The 23,185-nt window shown below is 45.0% G+C and overlaps 2 protein-coding genes across 2 annotated transcripts in view; one reads left to right on the top strand and one right to left on the bottom strand.

Annotated features, from left to right (window-relative positions):
* Window positions 1-8,797, bottom strand: part of LOC119399383 (rac GTPase-activating protein 1) — a 53,338-nt gene extending 44,541 nt beyond the window's left edge. Inside the window, exons 1-6 of the mRNA XM_037666206.2 lie at window positions 8,619-8,797; window positions 7,926-8,019; window positions 6,611-6,755; window positions 2,326-2,386; window positions 2,135-2,256; window positions 1,377-1,551 (exon numbers count right to left, since the gene is read on the bottom strand). Coding sequence (XP_037522134.1) covers window positions 1,377-1,551; window positions 2,135-2,256; window positions 2,326-2,386; window positions 6,611-6,755; window positions 7,926-8,013 — 591 coding nt within the window. The 5' untranslated portion in view covers window positions 8,014-8,019; window positions 8,619-8,797. The remainder of the gene's footprint in view (window positions 1-1,376; window positions 1,552-2,134; window positions 2,257-2,325; window positions 2,387-6,610; window positions 6,756-7,925; window positions 8,020-8,618) is intronic.
* Window positions 8,798-9,121: 324 nt separating this feature from the next.
* Window positions 9,122-23,185, top strand: part of LOC119399369 (uncharacterized) — a 36,201-nt gene continuing 22,137 nt past the window's right edge. Inside the window, exons 1-3 of the mRNA XM_037666191.2 lie at window positions 9,122-9,412; window positions 9,499-9,621; window positions 10,065-10,201. Of these exons, the coding sequence (XP_037522119.1) occupies window positions 9,502-9,621; window positions 10,065-10,201 (257 nt within the window). The 5' untranslated portion in view covers window positions 9,122-9,412; window positions 9,499-9,501. The remainder of the gene's footprint in view (window positions 9,413-9,498; window positions 9,622-10,064; window positions 10,202-23,185) is intronic.

The following is a 23,185-nucleotide window of genomic DNA, read 5'->3' as shown; positions in this document are numbered from 1 at the left end:
GGCCGTATATTTACTAGTGCTGGTATGATTACAGATATCTAAAAACTTAACTGACAATCATTCAGGGTTCTTCCTGACGTTGCTGCGGCCCTGAAAAACAATAAATGAAAAGGTACGCCAAATTTCTTTTGTCGCATGCTAATTTTCCATGCTTTCTGGTGATATGAATTTCAGATGATAAAAATATTTTTGGTGGTCCCGTGAGATTCGTATCATCGAGGTTTCACTGTATTGCAAAAGTGATCTTTATATGTTATCCCTCAATAATACCTTTCCTACACGCTTGGTATATGCATTTAATAAAGAGCGAATGGCAATGATATCTTGATTCTATTGTGAAAGCTCACTAAATGAAGCCTTCCTGCGAAGGTCAATGCATCAGGTCTTGTTTTTTTTTTTCTTATATCAAACATGGGACACGCTATGTTGTTCTTTTATATATCTGTAGTGCATTGTACGCAGGTGCATTTTTGATGTGAAAGCATCAAATGGCTCATCGAGCGAAAGAAGAGCTCGCATCTGTCCCAGCAAAAGAGCACCTAAATTCCCATTGGCTGCGATGCCATGTCACAAGCAGGCCTCGACGAAGCAGTGGGGGAAAGGGAACACTCGATGCTGCTCTGGCGCACCAGCTGTTGCGAGAAGAGAGAGGGCATCACCACTACGCCTATGACCCTTGCCCTCTAGAAGCCTAAGTTGTCCACATATTCCTTGTCCGTGCAAGCTCTTGCTAGCATTCTAACTTCACCTCAGTAATCACTATAAAGCAAATTAATGTATAAAGAAACAGAATGAATTCGAAAGGAAACACGTTGGTAGTAGAAAGTTTCGAACCTACAACCCCGCGCTCAGAAGCCGAGTGTTCTACCTACTGGGTTTACCTAGCTTTCTTGGCAGACCTGCACACTGCTTTATCACTTTATGCTATCTGGACCGAAACGGTGGCACCACCACTTTCATCATGTCAAGCGTGGCAATAGAAATTTTGGCCCAAGATGTGATAAAGCAGAGTGCACAGGCCTGCTATCTAGGAGGTGTCGCACGCAGCCTGCATCTCTCTCTTACCCCCTACTAGGCTAAGCTGCTGTGCACACCCGTCAGCCTTGGTGGCCGCTGCTGCTTCCTCTGTGTCTTGTGCAGGATGTGGGTGCCATGCAATGTTGGCACTGCAGTGTACTGCTACTTGCTGGCTTGGGCATTCAATTAGACAATAATGCTTTTGCATTCACAACTGTAAAGAAGTGCTCATGTGTCCTCGGACATTTTTTTATTCCGAGCCCACGAAAACAGGATGCACGTTAGACTCAGGTAAGTACGGGTGTGTGTCTGCCAACAAGAAAACAAAATTTGAAGAAATAGTGTGAAAAGTGGCCAACCTTGGACTTTTTCTTGATTGGCGATCCGCCGTCCAGAATTCGCTCTGCACTGGATCGACGCTTCCCTCGTCCCCTCAAGCGGGAGCTCCTACGAGGCCCACTGTCGTTGCTGATATCCAAGTCGTCACCAGAAGGAGAAAGTGCAGAGCCAATGGATTCGTCGATGGTGCCCAGCCTACATACATCACAAACAAGGCAGTCAACTTGTGTGTGCAAAAATGCAGCATCATTTTTACACACGCAGAAGTCGTCAAATTTATCAAGTGGCAGTGTTTTCGCAAGGCTTTATTATTTTCCCAAGCTAAATCTTCCCTAGAAGCCCTATTTGTGCTTTAGTCCTACGGCAAACTTCAGGTGTTTGAATGCTATGGGTTAATCTTGACTGCCCGAAGTTCATACATGCATGCTAAAAAAAAGCAAGCTCCGATGATTAACTGCATCAGGCTCAAATGTTGCTGTTTTATTAGGATTACAGTTTTCCATCATAGTGTGGAAAGTAGCAACAAGCTAACACTAAGATGCTTCTTGCAGAGATGATGCAACTGCCAGTTATTTTAATGTATTGAACGTCACAATGCTGCATGCGTTTTTGTGCAGCTAACGTGTATATGACACTACCAAGCACACAAATCACGTTATGTACAACAACAATGCAAAGCATTTGGAACTTTTACATAGCGGAATAGAATTCCTTCCACCTGCATAAGAAGGAATAGGAGAAATGATTATATAGTAAGCTACAAATATTTGCTGCTTACCTGTCAGAGTAATCTTGTTTGTCTTCAACAGCAGGCCTCAAAAATGGAAGTTTTTCGATGGTCTCATCGCGGAGCTCTGTGTCATTCATGATGAATTCTCTGATGAGCTCTAACTGCCGCTGCTGAAAAAGTGACATAGAAGATTGTCTCAATGCAGACCCATAAAATGAAATTTTAATTTTATGCCTTACTTTAGAGTCTTTCTCTTCTTCACATTTTTCTCTCCGACGAATCTCCTTCTGCAAAATTTGTCTATGGAAAAAAACGATGAGAGCAAGAAGATCACTTCTGGTAATTGCAACAATAGCCTATCTTTTTCAGGTGAAAGACAAAGCATAGCATACAAATCGTGATAAAGCCATGGAAATACAGACTATGCCTCTTCAATGACCCTATTTTATGTACTGTTGTCATAAAACGGAGGCCACAAGTAGAAACAGATGCAATGACACTGCTGTTTTAAATGAAACTTACAGAACAGCAAAATGAATTAAATTTATATTCAAGCAAAAGATAACAATCGTGTCATTTGAAAAGCATCCTAGTATTTTTGATATTACTGTGGTGAAACAAGGCTATTGCACACTACTTCTTATACTGTATACCTTTTGTGCAAGGCTGCGTTCACGCACGAAATGACTCAATATTTCTGTACACTCCTCGCATTCTAAACACAGGGGTGCAACAGCCGAAATAAGATTTGGAGCAATTTTCGGAGCAGCAAAAATGTTGCTTTCAGAGCACAAAAATCCAAATTTGGAGCAGGTTACGAAAAAACACCTGAACTTTTTAGCAGGAAATCCCAAATTTGGAGCACTATAACAAAGAAGGCTTACTTTTAGAAAACAAAAATACGTCCAAACCATTAAAAATCAGCTAACTCGTGCGCAGTGCACATGAACACTGCTATTTCAATAAAAGCATTGTGTTGAGCCACCCTACAGTGCGAACAATGAATGTCTACATTAGCATTTGTAGGGCCTGCAAATGCTAATGTGGACCTGTGAACCTGGCAGCCTCGAAATTCGGGAGATTCGTAAAGCAGGAGCAAGTGGGGGTGGAGAAAAGAAAACTGGCACACGTTCTTGTCTATTTGTTTCTCAAGGCCGCAGAAACGCCATACACAGCAGCTCCAAATGGTTGCCAATAATTTTTTAGACGTCGGTGATCATACTACTACTCATAATTACACGGCAAGTGCACAAATGAGTAATTGAGGAACAAAATGTGCTGTGTCCCTGACAGCTAATACTAATAGCCCCTTCTAAATCTCAGTACACTTTTCTGCCAGACACCAGTGTACTGCGGCAAAAGTGGCTTGAAAAGCGTTCTGCAGGCAATAAAACAAGCATCAGTAAATTTGAGAACCACTGTCATTTTTTATTGCGATAGCAATTATATGAACATTGTCGAGAGGTTTTTACTAGGGGTGTACAAATATTCGAAATTTCGAATATTTTTCGAATAGTGTTTGCTATTCGATTAGATTCGCACTGGAATTTTACTATTCGAACTTCCCAAAATCAAATACAGTCAACGTCTGATTGAAAGTGACCCCTTCAAAGTTTCAATATGCTTCACCTCATTACACTCTCGTATTGCGGCAAAGCTGCCTTTCAACAAGCTCCGTTACGGTCGAACTTTGCCAAGACACAACGTCCGACTGGAAGTGGTCCCTAGGTTTTCAATATGCTTCCCCTCATCACACCCAGTATTGCGGCAAAGCTGCCTTTCAAGCTCTGCTACGGTTGCAAATGTACTAACTCAAGAAAACGCTGGTTCCAACATGGATATGAAAGATGTGGCAGAGGTGAGGGCTCAATTAATGCAGTTTTGGACCTGAAATTTGGGCAGGAAGTCCGAAAAATCGGAAGCCGAAGCTATTTAGCATCCAAAATTTCATATGTTCTTATATATCGACATCTACGAGGCAGATTTGGAACTCCGGACTTGAAGAGAGCACCCCCTTGTCCACCACATCAGTTGGGCTTCCACAGAAGTTGAATGAGGAGGAGAGGCTGAGGAAATGGCATCTTTGCCTATCTCGTGTAAAGTATTGTCGGCAACACTTTGGTTGCACCAAATCATGTACATAAATACAATTTGGCCCCTACCTTGCCTCATTCTTGATAAGACAACTATGAAACACCACCCCACAAATGCATCATCAATCTAGCGAAAAGAAACACTTTCATATTGCTATCTCATAAAAATATGCTTAGGAATCTTCTCTAACTTATTTTTCTGCAATTTTGCTTCGAAGTATTCGAAAAATATTCTAGAAATATTCCAGAAATATTCGAAAAATATTCGATTCGCACTCATACTTCAATATTCGAATTCGCTTCGCACCCAAAATTTTGCTATTCGCACAGCTCTAGTTTTTACTGTCATGTCCCGTATAAAGTCCGAATTAACAGCATCCCCCCATGCATAGCATGTTCTATCGCGGGTAAAAGCGTGCAAGTGCAGGTGACAAACGCGGCTGAAGCAGAGATCAAACAAGCCAGCCCATCTTCGTCACTCGAAGGGTGCATGCGATAACGTACACCACTCCGCTCGGGAGGCCTGCCGTTGAAGCAGAGAGGAAACACCCCGCTCGTCTTGAATGAGCATGAAAAGACGTGAGAGGGGTGGGGGGGTGTCGCTCGAGCAGCAACTTTGAACTTCAATTCTAAGGGCGCGGTCGTGATCGCTGGCGCACGCTATCTCGGCAGCCATCAGCAGGCAGCTCATATACCCTTCAACGTGCTGCGCTCTCAATGCGAAGACACTGTGCATAAAGAGCATTTTTCCCTGGAGCGGCCGTATTCTCTTACACCAATGTTTTGTAGAGTTACACGAGATCGGATACAAAAGAGTTTGCTGCCAGCCTCACTTCGTATAACAGTACAATTTCTTGCTATCGCATTCATTGCTTCGTCCTTGCAGTGAAACTAATTTTTCTTTTTTTTCTTTCGCGGGATTCCAGCCTGCCAATGACACCGGCAGGCTGTTCCCTGACAAGGCTCAGAAAATTACACCCGGCAGCGTTTTACCAATCCCAAATGCATTGTTTGACCTGACCCGTCGACATGGTGCGCTATGCCAATGCACGCATCTCGACGTTCAATCTACTGTCATCAAAGAAAGTACAGCACCTGCACATGCCCACACTGCAGATGACCAACGCAGCCTCCATTTCTCGCTAAAATTTGCGCAAGTGAGAAAATTTTGAGGCTGGTCGGGCATTTTGACGCAGCGTGGTGCAATTTCAACAAATTTCACGGTTTTGGCTCAGCTTGGCGCAAAAATAAGGAATTGTATCAAATTGACGCAGCTGTTGCACCCCTGTAAACAGTGCTGCATATTTTTAGCTGCATCAATTGCTGTCTGGTCCAGAACAGTAACGTGCATGTCGTCATAACAAAGTTTACCGATATTATTACAAAGCATTCGGAAAAGACTGCACGCAAAGGGAGACGAGGAAAAAGTGCCAAGCCGTTGGCACCTCCATGCCTTACGCTTCCCCTTTGTAACATTGACGGAGGTACTGAGTGAAAATATTTTCAACTATCTCCTCTTCACAGGTAACAAGGGTATCATCTGTATTCTGTTCCTAGCAATGAAAACAAAGTGGCAGTAACATCCAGATGATTGCGAAATCCTACCTACTCTTTGGAGCTCTGTTTCTCTCAAGAGATCATTACTTGCCCAATGAAGTCCTCTCGATGTAAACTCCACTGCAACATCTTTTATTTGGATTACCTTTTCTGTAAACTGCCCGATAGAATCCATTGTCTTCACTAAGCATACCATCACCGTTTGAGATGTTTGGCAGACTTCTGCTCCATACACCAGTGACTTAGGTAGCAATTTTAGTTAAAATTCCATTATATTTATGTTTGTTAATATTATGCTTACAGGATACATTAGAAAGTATATTAATTTTAAGTGCATAGTGTGTTTAATGTACACTTCAATTCAAGCAAGTAAGCACTTTGACACGAATAGCCGTGAATAAACCGATGCTCAGCAACAGGACACTAACCAGTGATCCACCACAATGGAAACACGTGCCCACTCAATGCAAACAACACAACCTTGTATGTGCACAGCAGACAACCTGGGACTTCCAGCATGCAAAATCGCATTAATATCATACCGTATAGGTGAAGTAGCGCACTTCGACAAGAACAAAAGCGACGAGAATCGCACGACGCTCACTACTGACTTTTGTCCTTGTCAAAGTGCGATACTTCACCTATATGGTGTGATGATCAATCAACAACTCGCCCAGCTTTCAACTTCACTGAATCCAACTGACAGCTCGGACATCGTCAATTGCAGCACAGGCAACAATAGCTCATAGTAGGGTGGGAATAAGCAAGTTCCATAACTAACATTTTGGATCTAAACAGCTACATTACAGTGCATGCTCAATGCACAGTTTGTCCGCTTCATATCAAGTAGGTAACACAGCCAAAAAAAGTTTACTTCGTATTGGTCAGCTTTCTCTCGAGCTCCATGATGGTTGCACTCTGGGACGCAACAACTTTTTTCAGCTCGACATTCTCGACAGCTGAGGTATGCCAACGCTTGCGACACTCTTCCTGGTTTCTCACAAACTCTAAAAAACGCTCTGAAAGGAGAAAAAAGAAAACTTACAACGAGCGGCACACACTTACATTCTCTTGAAGGGGCAATTCTATTGACCGAAAAACAAGAATATCCACATGGTTACTGATGACCATTAATTAATGCCATCCCCATGCACTGCCAAAAAGCCCAAAAGTTGGCCTCCTCTTTAATGAACCCATATTTCACCATCTCTGCACAGTGAGCCATTGACTGACTGCACCGGATTAACCACCAGACCAGAATACACTTACATTTAGGTTGCCGCAGTCAAACCAGTATTTTCACAACTCTTAAGCTACAGTACAACAAAATGTATTGATGTGCAAGTGCATAAAAAAAATAATAAAACACTATTCGTGAATCAGAAAACGACTGAAAATTCAAGACATAACATAAAGAAAAGTGAGTGGATATTTGGCTGGCACTCGGCATGCTACGCGAGATGTTCTGCTATCGGCTTGTCCCGAATGGCTATATTCCAATATTAACATTACAGCTCTCAAACAACTGTCAGAGTATGAAGTTGGTGGCAGCGGTGGTCACGTTAGCGCCTGCCGCTGTCGACGCTGGCTTTGGCAGTGCAAGTTTTTTTGGTGCACCTACTTGGATGGTGTTTCACTATGTTTATTATTCTCTTCACATTGTGTTGTTGTTGTTAAATTATAAAATGTTAGCAAAAACATTCACATTGTTCCTAGTTTTTACATATATTTTTCGCTGATCTCTGCTGTTTATATTTTTGTACTGTGCATTTTCAAAATCAAAATGTGATGTAAAGTTATTAGAAATTTGTACACTTGTCAAAGTTAATCTGTGTTCTCGCCAAACTGCCATGTGGGGCGCAATGGGGTTTTGCTCAAGCCGCTGCATGTGGCTTTTACCCTTGCGTCCACTCTCTCCTGAGAAATAAAGATTTCATTTCATTTCAAATCTACGCTACTGTCACGCAAATAACAGGTGCCGAGCGCATATTATGTTAAATAATGATACCGTGTTTACCCTTAGTAAAAAAAACAAAAACAAACAAAAAATCCCACTGAAAACGATCCTGGCGCGATGCTAGCACAATGTCAGACATTGTGCCGGCATTTTACCTTCTCAGCTGAGAAGGTAAAATGCCGGCTGAATATACCCTCAAGAGAACAAAGGCCACTCGCGAAATAAGCCAAACCTTCTGTCGTGGTGTCAGTTGTGATGACTCTTCTGCAGAAATCGTCGAACTGGGCAACCAATGAAAGTTTTGATGCTGTCGGTGCCATGGTCGTCTGCAAAAACGAAAACACCCACTCAGTGTGGAGCGGCCCGCAAGGCTATTAAAAAATTAAAAAAAAAATCATGCAATACAGTTGCAATTGCTGAGCTTAATGGGGCATCAGTCAACCCAAGATATGACGTTCGTCAACGTCACTGCCTTTTTTTTTTTTTTTAAATAGCAAGAGTGCTACTACAGCAGCACCTTGAACAGAGCTTTGGAAACGAACGGGCCACACAGGCAAAAACGCTGAAAGACAAAAGAGCTACATAGTAGCTACTCGTGGCACTCTGACTGTGCCGGCACAAACAACACGGGGTTAAGAAAGAACGAAACAAGTAGTACATAACATTTGTAACGGACATTCAAAATTTCGGGAAACTTTCGGCATGGCTGTTTAGTTGGTTCATACACGAAGAAAGGAAGCATAGCACAATGTAATCATGTTGACAACGTTACGCAACATAGCCCAGTAGGAAATACTGTTGCACTATTAATAATACATCCAATACATGGTTAGCACTGCGCGAACGACAAACAGTTAACATACGAAGTAGTCAACTGGTCACCATCGACGCGCAAGACTCGCGACAAAATCTTAGAAGTACCAACCTGATAGTAAATATTTACAGAAGCGGCCCGTGATTCGAAAACGTCACCTTAATGACTAGGCAGACTAAGCTAGCAGCACCCACGCCAGTGAAGGAATCCCGCCGTCCCGCCCGTTATCAAAAGTTTGAAATTTGTATCTGAACTCGCGCCCTCGCCTCGCGCCTCCTAACACACGCAACGAATCACGGGATACAATGCATCTACTCTCAGGCCCAGTAGGCCGCGCAGCGCCCAGTTTCTTGCAATACTTCTTGCGTTTCTTGCACGTTTAACTGAGTCATTTGTTGTCGTAACCAGTTTATAAAATTATTAAAAGAAGGATATCAAGATTCAAAACGTAAAGCAAGAATATGTAGAGTAGGTTGTTATTATGGTTGTTATGGTTTCGGTTTTGTCGCCGCATGGCCGCGCGGTATCGCCGCGCTAGAATAGCGCTACCATTACTATGTCCAAAATAAAGTAAAAATCGCTGAAATCTTCAGCTTTCTAATTAGATAAAAATCCAGCGCTTAGCTGTGTACGTTTAGTGAGAGGGCGTGGGTTCCTTATCTCCCACACCGTCGTAGATAACACGCCGGGAACTCTACAGCGGAGGCTGTGGATTCTGTTGTGTTTGATCACCCAATGTCATATGTATAGTCCCCGTGTGCTATGGCCCACGAAAAATAACGATGTCACAACCGCTTAATGGGGCAGCACTCAAGTAAGCGTGTCATGTCGAGGTAACCACTGATTGGAGCCATAGGATTACAAACGTGCGAATCGCACCTTATTCCTTCCAAGTAACAAATACGGTTAGTGTTGAATTATGATCGTTTTGAAAAAGCCACTGAAAACCTCTGCTGTACGAGTTTCGGTCTTTCTCATTTGTGCGATGCAGATTATGGGCGATGCTCCCGAGAAGGCACCACAAACGACATCGAGTGCTGGTGGCGGCGGCAACGACTTCCAGAATTTGGAAGAGACACAACAGCTCCTTCATCCGCCTTCTCACCATACGCAGGTCTTATAGTGGTTCTGCGATACCGAGGCATTTTCTGTTTTGTCAGGCCACTTTACGACCGCGTCGGATTGCTAGTCTAGTACCAAGTTACTAGAATACCCTAGTAACCAAGCTGTCAAATGCGGGCCGTGCAGTGCACCGCCGTTTTAGATATTTGGGTTGTGTAATATGATATAATTCTGAACTCGGTTCTCCTTCCTTTTGCTGTTTCAAGAAAATATACTACATAACATATAGACTGCCTACTTCACGTTTACAGTTAACGTTACCTCGTCAGTAAAAGTGTTCTGTTACTGAGCATTTAGTACTTATTCTCACGCAAATGTGCACAGTTTCGAGTCAGTTTTTTCTTTCTTTCTCATTTGCAATCTTGTGACTTGTGTGAACTCTGCAACAAAATATACTCCTATATGTCGCCTGATTTGCATGTATTCGTTTTCAAGGTAACTCATCCACCGTCTACATCTCTGAGTCATTCGTCTACACGAAAGTCGAGCAAGAAGAAATCGCATAGGAAAAGGCGGCAAGGAAGTGTGTCACAATCCGTAGCCGACAGCAAGTACAGCACAAACTCTCCAAGGTAACTTTATTTCCTCGTGGAATTTATTTATCTTTAACCCACTAATGTGGGATATGTGCGACAGCTTCATGTTGCTGTCACAATGTATATGGTTTGTACCAATTCAATACAGTCAATATTTGCCGGAGTGGAGACGTGAAGGGAGAACGCTTGATCCTGTTAGATATGCCCACACTCGTTTGACAAATAAGAGAACCATACTTCAGACATTCTTTTACCCATATAAGAGTGAATGAATCTTCCATCATATGAATTTTCGTTGAACTGATTTGCTCGCACGAGAAATCACATACACAACCCACAGCCTTACTATTTTTTCAATCATATCAATGATTTGCTTGCACCATTGCCATTGTATGCTGGCCTGCTATTGACAGTGCATGCTTAGTCTGCATGTGGAAGGTTAGAATGGCCTCCAGAGATGAAGTGCATTCCAAAAGCAACGAAGCCAAGTAGTTGCACTTTCCTGCTTTTGCCCAGTCAGCACAGCTGGAGCCTAAGCGGTGTACTTGCATACAGTGCTGGCGCAAAACAATGTGTGTACAAACATGAGAGTACCTGCTGAGCAGCTGCATGTGTGCGTGCCACATTGTAGTGAATGTCAAATTAAATCTTGCAGCGAACCTGTTAGTGATATATTGGTCAGAACGTTTTGTGTCGTCAGCAAAAAACTGCTAGCCCCATTGATGTCAGTCCTGTCTCTCACATGTGTCTGTCTTTCTTGGAGCTAAACCACGATGTTAAGTGACGTCACTTTGAGATCATGAGCGAAAGCAGACGAAATGAATGAACCACTTCGCCTGTGCAGCTATGCTCTGTGAGCACTTGTTTACTGCAACTGCCATCAGGCGGTGACGCACTCTTTGCAAGTCCCACCTTTGCAGCTGATAGTTTTTTTTTTTTTCATATGCAAGTTTGTATTTTTTCTAATCTGGAGTGTTAAGTTTAATGATAGCAACAATAAAATGCAAGCTTTCTGCTTAATTTGAGCAAGAACGGAGCAGAGCAAGAACAGAGCAGTGTAAAAAGAGTGGCACGATGCACAGGAGGTTTCAGAATGTTTCTGAATGGACGACGTAGCAATAGCCCTATGCTTCTTGGCTTCCACAAGTTAATTAGTCGCTGTCGGTGGGAGAGGAGACAACAATTTCGAATTTAAATTTTTCTTTAAAATGTGTGCCGAGAGCCCAGCTTTCTCTTTGTGTGTATAGCCAGATATTATGGCCTCGTATACTTCCAGTTACACTGACAAACTGAGAACAGTCAGATGACCTTGTCATGGTTTCTTTAATTTAGGCTTTTATACATACGCTACTAATTCAAGCTGTCACTTATAAGAAGGAATATGCACACAGATAAGTCTTGTGCAAGGTAATTTCTTTGTGCCCTATACATATTTGCCTTAATCTATAGATAATGTAATGAAAAGGGATCTTTACATCTATACTTGACTGTTCCCTGAACACCTTTTATATAAAATAATATGGCATCTTTGTGGTATTTAAATGTTTCTGGTCACAAATATTTTTCATCATCATCTTTCTCAACCTGCTCTTTGTCTACTGCAGGATGAAGGCTTCTCTACTCTCCAATTTGTCCTGTCTTGTGCAAGCTTATTCCATTTTCATTTTTCATTCCATCGTTTTCCATTTCATCATTTTTCATTCGATCGCATGCTGTGTGGTCCTTAACTTTTTCTCTGGTTTGTTATCTTCCAAGTTTAGTCCTGCATATAGTACTGGGCTGAAACTTTTCTGAAATTTTAATGAATACTTTTGAAGTGTCTCCTCGTAGCGTAATTAGTGGCAATCATATGCTGCCATGGCTGTATCCATATGACTTCTTTTTCATTGTTCCTACTGGACATGAAGATGTGCTGCTTTGCCCGACCCTAACCACGATTTGTCATAACCATGCTAACTTTAATATCTTTCTTCAACACCAGATGGCACCACTACCCTAGTAAAGATAGTGTTCAAACCAGGCAGGTGCTTGGAGAACAATAAATTTTTAACTTAGGGCACAGAGGTTTCAGTAGCTGAAACTAAACCTTTATGGATAGATTTTCTAGATATTAAAAGACACCTGAAAAAAACCTTCAGTAATTAAGAGAGCTATCTTTTTTTTATGGGCTTGTCCTGTGTTTGTTTTTTTTCTTCACACATAGTGATGTCTCCAGTGTACAAGCTGCTGATTGGTATATATACAGATATATGAGGGATATCAGTCCTGATTTGTCAGCTACAGTGCTTTGCTGTTGTGTCAAGTCATTTGATTTCAATTTATATAGTGGGTTTTAACGCGATAGCGTCAGAGAGCTCGTTTTGCAGAAACGTTTCGCCGCCGACGTCAGTGATGGCGTCGCTTGTGAGCGAAAAATCGTCCGTGACCGAAAAATCGAGAAAGATGCAAATAAAATAAACAGTAAAAATCTTCGGTGTCATTGAGTATCGAACCTGGGCAGGGGCGTAGCCAGAAATTTTTTTCGGGGGGGGGGGGGGGTTCAACCATACTTTATGTATGTTCGTGCGTGCGTTTGTATGTGTGCGTGTATATATACGCAAGCAAAACTGAAAAATTTTGGGAGGGGGGGTTGAACCCCCCCAACCCCCCCCCCGGCTACGCCCCTGAACCTGGGCCGTTTGCGTGGCAAGCAGGTGTCCTACCATAAAGCCACGATGTTACTTGCAACTGCTTCGGAAAAAAAACACTACATAAATGCCACGTAGTGGAAGAAGTCTCCTGAACGCATTTTGTTCGGCAGGTGTTACGACGAAAATGAGCCCATTCGGCGATATGTAGGCGCATTGGCGAGGCCATCAAACTAAGTTTTTTGTGCGACGTACGCCATGCTTTGAAATAAGCCGTGATAGTGCACCCATCGCCGCTAAAAACACACGGATTTGCAAACAGCTCCAAAAATGGACAACTATGTCCATCTAACGGAAAAAATATCAAGCAAACAGCAAATGATGATGATGATGATTTGTGGCTTTGCCCTTTGTAGCGGGTGGACACATATGGTGTGTTCTAGCCTGGGTATGAAGAAAAAAAAGGAAAGAAAAAGAACGACAAAAAGAAAGAAAAAAAAGAACGAAGGCACGAAAGAGTTCACTTCTGGCACCACTTCCACCACTGTTGGAGCCTTGTCCTTGTGGTGGCAACGGCTTTTGCATTCCTGTCCGTAAGGACAGGAATGGCAGTACATTAGATAATGTACTGCCATCTGTGAGGCATTGTGAGAAACATGTCTCGACTCTAGCACAGGGAAGTGCTTTAGCTCGAAAACCTGTACCATTACCATAGATACATCGCGCATGTGTGTGCGTGTGTGTAACAACACACATTAATAAGTATGCACTTATAGTCGGGTACAACTTTAGAAAAAAGGAGAGGCCCCGCCCATATGACCGAAGCGCGGCAGCCGATTGCCTCCGCGGCAAAGAAATAGTCCCGCTTCTTCTCCTTGAGCGGAGGCACCGGCCGTCCGGCTCGTGACGTCAGTCTAGAGCGCGCGCCCATTGGTGGAAGCGCGTGTGCATCCGCCTTTGAGGTGCAAATGCCGCTTTTTTCTAAAGTTGTACCCGACTATAGTAGTTGAAGTGCTCACTAGGGGCCGGATTACGCTATTGCGTTCAACTCTTAAAGGCGAAGCTTAAGGGTCCCCCAATTTTTTTCCCTGCACTTACGACTGCAACAGCCTGTAGCAAAAAGGCGCCTACTTGATGATCAGTGCGAATGTAGTATTCATGTGTTTTTTGAAGAAGTAAGCAGTGAGGAGAACATAGCACCACTTGTGAGGGAAGCAAAGGCGAGAAACAAACCACTGTTTTGCCTTCAAGTTCTAGAGTTGTTCAGGGGCCCTGTAAAGGTGCTTATGAAATTGTAGACAGGTTTTGGGATATTCTTAAGCACAAGGACATATATGATGTAGCTGCCGAGGGAGATGTAGAGGGAAAACAGAATAGAAATTATATGAGAAAGCTGGAAATGCGAAGAACCAGTGGAATTTCACAGAGTAGTGAAGCAAGGCTGCCCTTTATCTTTTGAACAGATGTCTTTTATTCTGTTCAGTTTGCAGGTAATCGTGCTAATAGCAGAATCTGCACTTAAGTAATAATGAGGTGTCTTCCATGATGCGTTTCTCTTGTACTGAAAGAACAAGCAAGGGGTTATTATACTGTTTTTTTAAATGTTGCAATGAATTAATGAAACAGGAAAATACTATTTCACATAACTCACTGAAATTTCAATTGGCCATATGTTTATGTGAGATTTTGAATTGAACCTTGGTACAAATTAGAAAAAAGTCACTGTACTGTAGAATTCCTATCAAGTAACCCCCCCTCCCCACTTTTGAAGGCAAAGCTCCTCCTCCCTTAGTTTTGAACTATGGTGCAAACGTAAGTAACATATTCACTCTTTTGCCTAATTAGTGGCAAGCCTAGAGTAAGAAGATAGCGGGCTTGCCTCTAATATTAAATACAGCTCTAGGATGCAAAGTGTGTTGGGAAGTGGACATTGTGCTACAACAAGAAAATTTGTATAAATTGAAATGGCAACTGCCTGTGAACGATGCACATCAAAAGAGGTGACTGGTATTTTTAAGCAATCGTAGGATGAGGCTTGCAAGTTTGCATATGCTCTTCTGAATGCATAGCAGTAATACTTGACTTGGATGTTTGATTGCAGAGTCAACATTTTGAGAGGCTTGCCTCATTTGGTATTGCAAAGGTGTTTATAAGAGTAGCTTAAAGGGACCCTGAAACTGTTTTTTGAAGTTTTGTCAGCGTTTAGGCAAGAGCATCCCTAAATCATTCGCACGTACCAGAAATTAAGCGACGCACCGTCTACCAAGGCCACTACGGACAATTATATATATATACACCCTCCTCACCCTGCCTTTCACCCTCAACTCACAGACACGCTGGCATCGCCGGCGATCGCAGCGCTGTCATAAGCGCACTCGATGGTTTGAGCTTCGCCCAGTCATTGCCTCCGATATTGCGCGCCGACAGGTTGCGTGTAATCTCGGAGGCCCAGTGTGCCCGGCAGCACGCCGCTGGCGGAGTGGTTAATATTTGCTCCGACAGGTGCCGTCACACTACCAGTCGATCTTATTTTATTCTCCTGTACGGCGACAACCTGCAAAAGCATGCGGACAAACAAAAAGAGTTCGAGAACGATCACCGATAAGCGTAAACCCTGGCAATGTGGTTGTGTCTTCAGGGGTGAAGTTACAGCCGCAGACATGTGGATCATGGCGTTGAACGGATAGCGAGAGCACGACGCTCATTGCAGCGACGAGCTGAAGGATTCCGTTCGCCAGATGCCTCACAAACATTGCACGATGTCGCAGCTACAAGTCACCAATTGTTAGATATGTGGTACACAACACGGCTAGGGCAATTTATTTTGTCCAAGAAAAGAAACCTCGAGATCACGTCAACACAGAGCACGCATAGGGGCTTTAGTTGTAACACGCTCGTTGCCCACAGGAGGTTCAGTGACGTGGACTGAACATTTCCAATAAGATCAGCCGCCCACGTGACGTCGCGCTTCCATTCCAGTGCAACACGCACTAGAAGTGGGCGGGGATCACAGTGATCGGTGGCGATTCGCAGCTTTAAAACCTTGTAATAAATTACACAGTTTGCGCACATAGCTTAAATCGGTCTGTAAATGATCCTTACGACTTGCTCTACCGGCCCAATGTGTTCGTACAAAATCGTCAAAACCGTTTCAGGGTCCCTTTGAGCGTAATCATGAAAAAGAAATAAGAACTCTGTAATGTGGCAGTGCCACTGGAACATGCAACACTTTTTTATCTTTGTTGAGAGAAAAAGTTGGAGAGAAAATTTACGTATTATGTAGAGATGTGTGAATAGTAAATTTTAGGTTTGAAACAAATTCAAAGTGAATAGTGACTTGGTCGGATAATAGTAATACCACATATTATAAAGAAAAATAAGCGTATTTGTCATGGCCCAACTAACCTGCACAATATTTTTTAAAGCTTGGAACAAGGCATGTGTGAATGTCACTTCTTTGGTTCGTAGTAAAAAGTGGAAGCAACTGTAGATAGTAGCAGGATATAAATTTCAGTAGGATGCTAGTGATATCCGGTAAAATAGGTTACATTTAAAAGTTACTACTCTTATCGCATATAAGACCGTATAACAAGCCTTTAAACTTAAAAACTAATTAATCGATATGAGGGTAATATCAGAGTCTTTTAAGGGGGCCCTGCAACAATTTTCCAAGTAGCCATGAAATGACTTCACTAAAAGAACTTATTGCCTCACGAATCGAACGCCGCAAAAAAATTTTTGAATCTGTTCAGTACGAGCGGAGTTACAAAGATTTGTCGCACGCTGTGATTGCTTTCTCTTTTCTCTCGCCCCGACGAAAGCGCTGGAAGCTAAGCAGAGAGGGGGGGGGGGATGGCACGGGGGAAGAAGGTACGTCACGCGCACCTCCTGACTTGAGCACATTTTCTTTTTAAATGCGAAGTATTTCTTAGCAAACCTCAGGCACTTTGGGCGTTTCTATCTACGTATCTATCTATCTATCTATCTATCTAGCCGCCTACGTCTGGGCGCTCTCCCGGTCGTCTCCATAGGTTGTAATATACCAAAGTTCGCATAGCATAGGATGACTGTATGACAAACACGATTCACAGGTGATGACATGAATAACGCAAAATACCTGTCGCTTACATCATGAAACCCTTTCTCTCAGTCACGTGTGGCACATACCCGCATACCAGAGTTCATGTTATGCGGGTATGTGCCACAGGTGATAACAGTCTCGATCAACGCAGTAACCGCGAACATACCCATTGACACGGAAGGAAAATGGTAATAATAGTAATTGTTGGGGTTTTACGTCCCAAAACCACGATATGATTATGAGACGCCGTAGAGAAGGGCTCCGGAAATTTTGACCGTCTGGTATTCTGAACGCGTGCACTCTCATCACACAGTACACGGGCCGCTAGCATTTTGCCTCCATCGAAATGCGACCGCCGCGGCCGGGATCGAACCCGCGACCTTCGGGTTAGCAGCCGAGCACCGTAACCACAACACCACAGCGGCCGACGCAAGGAAAGTTAGGGAACTGAAGACAGACCACCCCTGGAAGACTCTGGGCTACCATCCACTCGTCCACGTGGTCCACAACGTCGACCACGTGGGTTACGCAAAAACCGGGGGGAATGCTTCCTACAATAACTCTGCCGAGAGGACCATGCCCCTCATGATTACCAGTGGCTTCAGCATTGATTGATCGAAACACAACAACGCCTGGTTCTTAGACGGCATGAAAGGCGGCTTGGATGTGAACAGGGCATCACAAGACCTCGGTGCCACGTCCAGGACAGGAGGCATCGTAGATCATTTCTTCGTAAAAGCCATCCGCGGTTTCCACAAGCTCTGCTGTACGGTGAAACGTCGGTGATACGAACACAGCTCATACGAATTTCGGGGTGATACGAATGTTTCGTTGGTCCCGGCCAAGGCCCATTGGCCTGCAATGTAATGGAGTACGGTTGTTGCGAACCGATTTTCACCCAGCGACTTTTGATACGAACGTACGCTACCGCCCAGGTACGAAGAAGGGCTGTCCGCGCTGTCGTGGAAGACGCGCCAAGCACGTGCGAGCGCGGGAACGCAAGCGTGGGCATGCGCGCCGCACCGCCAAATCGTCAGAATCACGGTGTAAGAAAAGCACTTTTCTAAAGGTGGACGAGGACTGAAAGAAGGCGACGACGGTCTTGGCGAAGGAGTCAGGCCTCACAACGTCAACATGCGCGACCGTTGATGTCGCACTTGTGCGGGCACGGTAGTAAATCTCCCCAACCCCTACTCGATAACAAAATCATAACACAGGACCGTGGTTCTGTAATTTTGTGGCCTTGATCCATCGCGTCAAAGCGCTTCTTACTTTCCCTGCAGTACTCCGGTGTCATGTAAAAAAGCATACTAACATTTCGAACGGGCTACTGCTGTGGCGGGTCACAACTCACCTTGTTCATTAATTAAATACGCGTGTACGGACCGTATATTTACGAGTGCTGGTATGATTTCAGGCATCTAAAAACTTAACTGACAATCATTCAGGGTTCTTCCTCACGTTGCTGCGGCCCTGAAAAACAATAAACGGGAAAAGGTACGCCAGGTTTCTTTTGTCGCATGCGAATTTTCCATGCTTTCCGGTGATACGAATTTCGGATGATACGAATATTTTTGGTGGTCCCGTGAGATTCGTATCACCGAGGTTTCACTGTACCTCGCACTTCAGTACACTTAGACCATTCATAGCCGCGATGACAAACGAATCCGATAACAAGTCCTGTCCAGCTGCTGGTGCTCACTGATCGCGGCGATGATGACCTTATTCAAGAACTGCCAAGAACCCCTTCCACACATGCACACGGGTTCGTGAAACGTGCGTGCGTTCTCCGTCATAACTGATAAGTATAAGCATAACAAGTGTAACGAAACTCTAACAACTGCAACCGTGACGGCAACGTACATGCAGTGCCCATGCGCGTGCCACTCGGCTATGTATATATCTAGGGAAATTTTCCTGAATAAAGCGTAGTTGCGAGTAGTGCCTGTCCTGTGCATCTGTGTTCCTTCATTCTGCTATTCTCATTCGCGCTATCCAGTATTCAAGAATATAAGCACTAGATATAAACTTACTGCGTCTGGTGTTGGTAACACCTATGTTGCTGCTGGCATCGTTAAGCAACTGTAAATAACTGGTTACATAACACAGTGCGACTCTTCAAAATATGTGTCTGCGTATACGCTTTGCACATTTCTCTAGCGTCATTCCGTAACTTTTCGCTTAATGTGAAAAATTGCGACACAGTCACCTTCATGCGCATGCTTCGCATGACATCGATTCCCACGGTACGTGGGATCTGCCGAATTTTTTTTTTTCTTCGAACGCGTGGCGTATTTCAGTGCGATCGTGCGCGCGCGCGCGCGGTCGAGTGGCGGCCTTTCGTGGCGGCCGCGGTAACTACCGAGCGCGCCATGTTCAAATCAGCCAATGGCGTGGAAACTGCCTGTGACGCTCTAAGCATAATTTTTTGTCGAGAGAAGAGGAAGCGCTTTTTAGCTGACTGCGAATTTATTGTAAATCCCAGGCCGCGTGCTGCACTATAATGTTTGGCTTGCGTGTTATCGGGAGCCTAGACTACCGATCGGCAGCATTTTCTGACCATGCTGAAAAAGTGTTGCAGGGCCCCTTTAATACTTCTTACGGTCACGAAACTTCGCCGTCACCCTATGGGGCAGCTTCCGCAACGCAACGCAAAGCTGCCACAACGCGGCGCCACTGTACCAATTGTTCGCGTGCCGAAACGCTTGCGCGGTGCGACACGTGCTGATGGTTGTTGTGCTTTCTGTGCATTTGCTGCGTTATTTGTTGAGGCATCTCAAGTGTGGGTGTGGGACGACGATGCCGAACACGTTTTGCGTACCGGCGGGCCTTCCGTTTACGAAAGAACACCAAAAGGCGCGTTGGGTTTACCGAGTTGCAAGGAGCAGCACAAGATATGAAAGTGGCCCCTACCGCTGCTAGACCGTGGTGATTCCAAATTTGAATCGATGTGCACGCGTATGTGCACAAAACACATTGATGCCTCGGACATTGTCGCTGCCTGCGATTCTAATTTCAATCGCCTCTTCAGAAGTGGCATCGCGTCGGTGAAAAATTTATATCTGGCGATGAACCTGTTTCATTTTCACCCAATTTTCGATCATAATCTGTGTTATGTGGATTAATCCTTGTGCATTCACAAATAAGCTGGCGAAATGTTAGCGCATTTGGTCGAGCACCTAATTTATAATCGAATATTTTTATAAACGCGCGAGCGGCCCGAGAGTCAGGCAACACTGGTGCACTCGCGAGCCGTGACGTAACAACATGGAGGAAGGAAAAACAAAGGAGGGGGCATGACGTCACGCGATTGAAGCCCACCGTGTCGGCCCAACACGTGATCAAAACGTCAGAGCACGCGGGTAGGTTTTAGTACTACCAGTGGAGTTCCGTTTTTGAACGTCCTCTGTGAGTCGGCCGGTCTGCGCCGAACAAGTATAGTGCCTAGAATATACTTACTACTAGTGTGCCGACCGCCAAGCGTTTCCAATGGTAGACGCTGGCACCGACGGTGATGCCTTCCACCGGACGCCACACTCTTAGGCGACACTCTTAGGGACCTTGCTAACCGAGCAACCGAGCGGCGCATCAAGCCAAGCGCGCGCGTTGCACGCGCGTCGCTCAATTGCGCTTCGGATGCCCGTTCCACGTCCGCTACCTGTTTTTTTTTATGTAGCCGCCGTGCCCGTTCGTAAGCGCAGTCGGTTGTAATCACGGAGTTAAGAAATATTCCGTTGCTGTAAACTTATAGGGCGTTGTCGCTTTCGAGCCAGTAGCTGCAGTGTCTCCGTATGTCATTGCTAGGTTTCTTTTCTGTGCGCGCACTTAGCACTTGTTTCTGTTCACAGAACCGCGATGTGGTCGCAGAAAACAAGGCGTAAAGACAGCACCTGTTTTGTTTCATATTGTACGAGTGACCGCTCAAACAACGAGCGGGTCTCATTATTCAGCGCTCCTGTGCACACAGAAATTTAATCAAGTTTAGCCGAGTGGGAGAATAATATAAAGAACACAAATCGAAGACTAACTCTGGCGGCTGTCGTTTGTGAGAAAAACTTCAATAATTGCTACACTGAGCGTCGTTAGGCGATTACATAGATAATTAGTAAAATATGTGTCCTTAGGTAAATAAACAGATCATTAGTAAATGTATGGTAATTAGCTACAAATTGCCGTGAATTTAGCATTTGTGGTCATGTGTCTCATAAAATAGTATTTTTCGAAGAAACAGCCGGTATCGCGCAGCGTATTAATGATAACTGCGCGTACGATCGCTTGTTTGTGCTACGAAATCACATTCCTTCGATTACTCTTTGCACCCCAACCAACGTTCCGCAGCGCAAAACTGGCTGGGACAGCCCGTCCGCGTCTCTCACAAGCGCGCGCGTCGGCTAGAGACGCCGCTCGGCATAGCATGGATGGATGGATGCTATGAGCGTCCCCTTTATAACGGGGCGGTGACATGTCTGCCACCATGCTCGAAGAAAAAAGAAAAAAAACTTCCTTGTTTCATGCTGGCCTAATACCTTATCTACATTGATTAAATCTATCTTATTATACCAAGAAAATTATAAATTCACGGTCTGTCTCTTATTTTTTTTCCCCATTATTTATTTTTGTACTTTATCTCTACTCTTCTGCCACCAATACTCTAACCGTATCTTACTTATTTCTATCGCGGACGTGTTCAGCTTTCCATTGTTGTCCGTAAAACCCAATGCTTCCTGTAGACTCGTGCCCACAAGTATACCTGGGTGAATATCGCCACATTCAATCAGTACATGTCCTGTGGCGAAGCAATTGGTACTGTTAAACGGCTGCGTTCTCCAGCGGCTCCTAGTGGGTCGTCCTCTTGTAAACGCCGCTCGCTCTCGGAGCCCGTGCTTTGGCCTGGACTGTCGCCATCCTACAGCAATATGCACAGCTCGCGTCGTCATTCAGGACGTTTTGTACGACGTCGAGTTCATTATAATTGCTGCATGCTCTCACGACGTCATCCTGGGATGGGATTTTCTCTCCCGCCACGACGCCGTAATTCATTGCGCACAAGCCGAAATCGAACTCTCCCCGTTCTCAGATCTGACGCCGGCAGACACTTCATCGGTATCGAGCAAGATCCTCGTCAAAGACGATACCAAAGTGCCTCCAAACTCGTCGACGGCTGTGTCAGTCGACTGCGCCGGTCTCTCCGACACCATTGCGCTCATTTCGCCATCTGACCACGTTTGCACAAGGAGAGGCTTACTGGTACCTTTCGCGACCGTCCAAGTCACTCAGGGCAGCACCGCTATTTTTGTTAACAACCCATCTCCATACATTGTTACGTTGGTGCGAGGGGAATGTCTTGGCAGAGTGGAACCCCTCGAAGACGCACAAGTTATGGACGCACCCGATGACACGCACTGTCCCAGTTCCGGTACGCTCAGTGCTGTTTCCGCGTCCGATTCGTCACCTGCTGATGTGCTTAGGTCCTCCATTGCTGACGACCTCACATCGGTCCAGCGTTCCCAACTTCTGTGCCTGCTGGAAGAATTTCGTTCTTCTTTCGATGTCGGGCAAACTTCTCTCGGCCGCACTTCCGCTGTTACGCATCGCATCGACACCGGCGCCCAACCACCACTGCGGCAACGTCCATATCGCGTGTCTCCCGCAGAACGCCGGGTCATTAACGAGCAAGTGGACGATATGCTTCGACGCGACGTTATTCGACCCTCGGACAGCCCATGGGCCTCTCCCGTTGTTCTCGTTGCGAAGAAGGACGGTTCCGTGCGGTTCTGTGTGGACTACCGGCGGCTCAACAAGATCACTCGCAAGGATGTTTATCCGCTGCCGCGAATCGATGACGCGATTGACAGCCTGCAAGGAGCCGAATTCTTTTCGTCTCTTGATTTGCGCTCGGGGTACTGGCAAGTACCCATGGCGGATGACGCTCGACCGAAGACAGCCTTTGTCACGCCCGACGGCTTGTACGAGTTCAACGTCATGCCGTTTGGTCTGTGTAATGCGCCCGCGACGTTCGAGCGCATGATGGACACCGTTCTGCGCAACTTGAAATGGCACACGTGCTTGTGTTACCTCGACGACGTCGTGGTTTTCGCTCCGGACTTCTCCACGCATCTCCAACGTCTGCGGCATGTTTTGACGCGTTTGCGCAACGCCGGCCTCCAACTGAATCTGAAGAAGTGCCGATTTGCAGCACGGCAGCTGACAATCCTCGGCTACGTCGTCTCCAAGGACGGAATCCTTCCTGATCCGGCCAAGCTTCGGGCCGTGGCCGAATTTCCCAAACCTACGACCGTAAAAGAACTGCGC

Source organism: Rhipicephalus sanguineus, chromosome 1, assembly GCF_013339695.2.
Source record: "Rhipicephalus sanguineus isolate Rsan-2018 chromosome 1, BIME_Rsan_1.4, whole genome shotgun sequence".
NCBI lineage: Eukaryota > Metazoa > Arthropoda > Arachnida > Ixodida > Ixodidae > Rhipicephalus > Rhipicephalus sanguineus.
Note: the sequence above shows the minus strand (reverse complement) of the source record. Positions and strands in the feature narration are given on the sequence as shown.